At 48.4% G+C, this 2,490-nt stretch overlaps 1 protein-coding gene across 2 annotated transcripts in view; it reads left to right on the top strand.

Moving 5' to 3' along the window:
• CUNH19orf47 (chromosome unknown C19orf47 homolog) overlaps positions 1-2,490 on the top strand; it is a 31,225-nt gene that overhangs the window by 24,059 nt on the left and 4,676 nt on the right. For both annotated transcript variants that reach the window (XM_005371597.3, XM_013355340.2), the window contains exon 8: positions 1,275-1,424. In XM_005371597.3, coding sequence (XP_005371654.1) covers positions 1,275-1,424 — 150 coding nt within the window. The remainder of the gene's footprint in view (positions 1-1,274; positions 1,425-2,490) is intronic.

Genomic DNA, 2,490 nt, shown 5'->3' on the forward strand with positions numbered 1-2,490 from the left:
ATCCCAGCACCCTGGAGGCAGAGGCAGATGGATCTCTGAGTTCGAGGCCAGCCATGTCTGCAGAGCGAGTTCTAGGATGGCCAGGGCTACACAGGGAGATCCTGTTTTGAGAAACAAACAAACAAAAAGTAAATGTGAAAATCTAGATATGGTGGCATACACCTCTAAGTCAAGCATTCAGAAAGCAGAGGCAGGGATCATTTCAAATTCAGGTTTGGTTTGTTCTATATAGAGTTCCAGGCTAGAGTTACAACAGACCAAAAAGGAAAAACAGAAAGTTAAAAGTAGTTAATACAATGCTGAGACAGTGGTGGCACATCTCCCTCCTGACACTGAAAGGAATTCCTTTTTGTATTTGAAGTATAAAGTGTGTTAGAACATGCTGGAGTGGAGAAACTGAGGCAGGAGGATTACAAGTCCCAGACCAGTGTGGGCTACATTGTGAAACCCTGACTTTGCAACAGAAAAGAAGTATAACTTCGGGTTGGTGACACAGTTCAATCCCTGGGACCAACACAGTAAAGGGAGAGAGCGCCACATGTGTGCACACACATTATAATTCTTTCCTTGTTTTATTTCGTATGGATGTTTTGTCTGCAGTGTGTCTGTGCATCACATGAATGCCTAGTGCCAACAGAAGCCACAGAGGGCATCTGGTCCCCTGGAACTGTAGTTACAGATGGTTGTGAGCTGCCGTGTGGGTGCTGGGAATTAATCCTAGGTCCTCTGGAAGAACAGCAAATATTCTTTAACCACTCAACCATCTCTCCAGCCCCAACACATAGATTTCCAAGTATAATTAGTTCTACATAATCCCTAAACAGTAAGTATGAACCTTGTGCTTGTTGAAAAGTGAAAGCACAAAACGAATCGGCAGAAGGCACAAGCACACAGTTCTGAAGGCAGCACCGCGGGGTCTGAGGATCCCCATCCCAGTGGGTCCTGTAGTCTACAGTGTCTGGGAAGCCACTGCCACTTGCAAATCCCAGGCACATCTGTTGGTTTAGCCACACCAGATGACTAATGTCCTCGGTGACTCAGTCTGGTGATAGGCTGTGCACATGAACCATCCCGTCTCACAAGTAAGGAGATGAAAGTCACTGGTCTGCAGCTGGGCATTATCGTGCATGGCTAAAGCCCCTCTAGGGCTAAAGCAGCGGGATTGTCAGTGGAGGCCAGCCTGGGCTACAGATTGTCTTGTCTATAGCTAGGTTCCCCCCACACCCTCCAGAACATCTATCCCTGAAGGAGCTAACCCCATGTCTCCTCACCAGCTCTGGCCCGCAGGGAGGAGGACAGCCTGGTTGTTCCTACCAAGAGGCGGCGGGTGACAGCCGAGATGGAGGGAAAGTACATCATCCACATGCCCAAGGGGACCACCCCCCGTACACGCAAGATCCTGGAGCAGCAGCAGGCAGCGAAAGGTACAGGCTGTGTGGGCTGCAGATGGGGCTCTCTTAGCTTGTTGCCTGGTGATGGTCTTCCCAGTAGGTGGGGCTCAGAGGGGAGCAGGTAACAGGGCCTTTGGCTAAGGGGACAGTGACCACAGAGGAAGAGACTCTGCTGTCATCCTGCCGTTCATGAAGCTGGACTCCTCATGTTTTGTCCCTGGAATGCAGGGACAAAAAGACAGTTATGGCTGGCCTGGGAAGCAAGTGACCATACCTGGCTAAGGGTAGGCCCGTAGTGGACACCAGCACTGTGAGGCAAAGCAAGAGCTCATCTCCTGGAAGAATTCCAGATGGTGCATGTCCTCTTCCTGGGTCCCATACCCATGGTGTTGTCCCTCTCTAGAGTAGGATGTATGGGTCTGCCTGTGTGACTGCAGCTGTGCCCCTAGAGAGGCTCTGTTCTGTTTCCTTCACTTTATTTATATTTACTTAGTCATTTATTTTGTGTTTTTTCCAGATAGGGTTTCTTTGTGTAACCCTGGTTATCCTGGAATTAGCTCTGTTGACCAGACTGGCCTCAAACTCAGATATTCACCTGCCTCTGCCTCCTGAGTGCTGGGATTAAAGGCGTGTGCCACCACCACCTGAGCTGGTGGTTTATTCTTTTTAAATGATTATTTGTTTCCATAGTATTTTGGGCTATGACTCAGGAACACTGTGTTGGTGGAATGTAGGGATTATTTATTTATCTATTAATTTATTTATTTTGAGATAAGATTTCTTAGTGTAGCTCTGACTGTGTGTAGACCAAGCTTGTGGCTTTGAACACAGAGTGCCCACCCATCTCTGCCTCCAGAGTGCTGGGATTAATAGCGTGTGACACCGCTGTGCCGCTGAGATGTAGGTTTTATTTAATAGAGGACTCAATACCATTCATCACGTTCTGCCAGTTGCCCACAATTGCCAGCATAAAAGGAACAAGTGGAGATTAAGAACTCTTTACCCAGGGGGCTGGAGAGATGGCTCAGAGGTTAAGAGCACTGATTGCTCTTCCAGAGGTCCTGAGTTCAATTCCCAGCAACCACATGGTGGCTCACAA

The sequence above is a fragment of the Microtus ochrogaster genome, unplaced genomic scaffold (assembly GCF_000317375.1).
Source record: "Microtus ochrogaster isolate Prairie Vole_2 unplaced genomic scaffold, MicOch1.0 UNK115, whole genome shotgun sequence".
NCBI classification, from domain to species: domain Eukaryota; kingdom Metazoa; phylum Chordata; class Mammalia; order Rodentia; family Cricetidae; genus Microtus; species Microtus ochrogaster.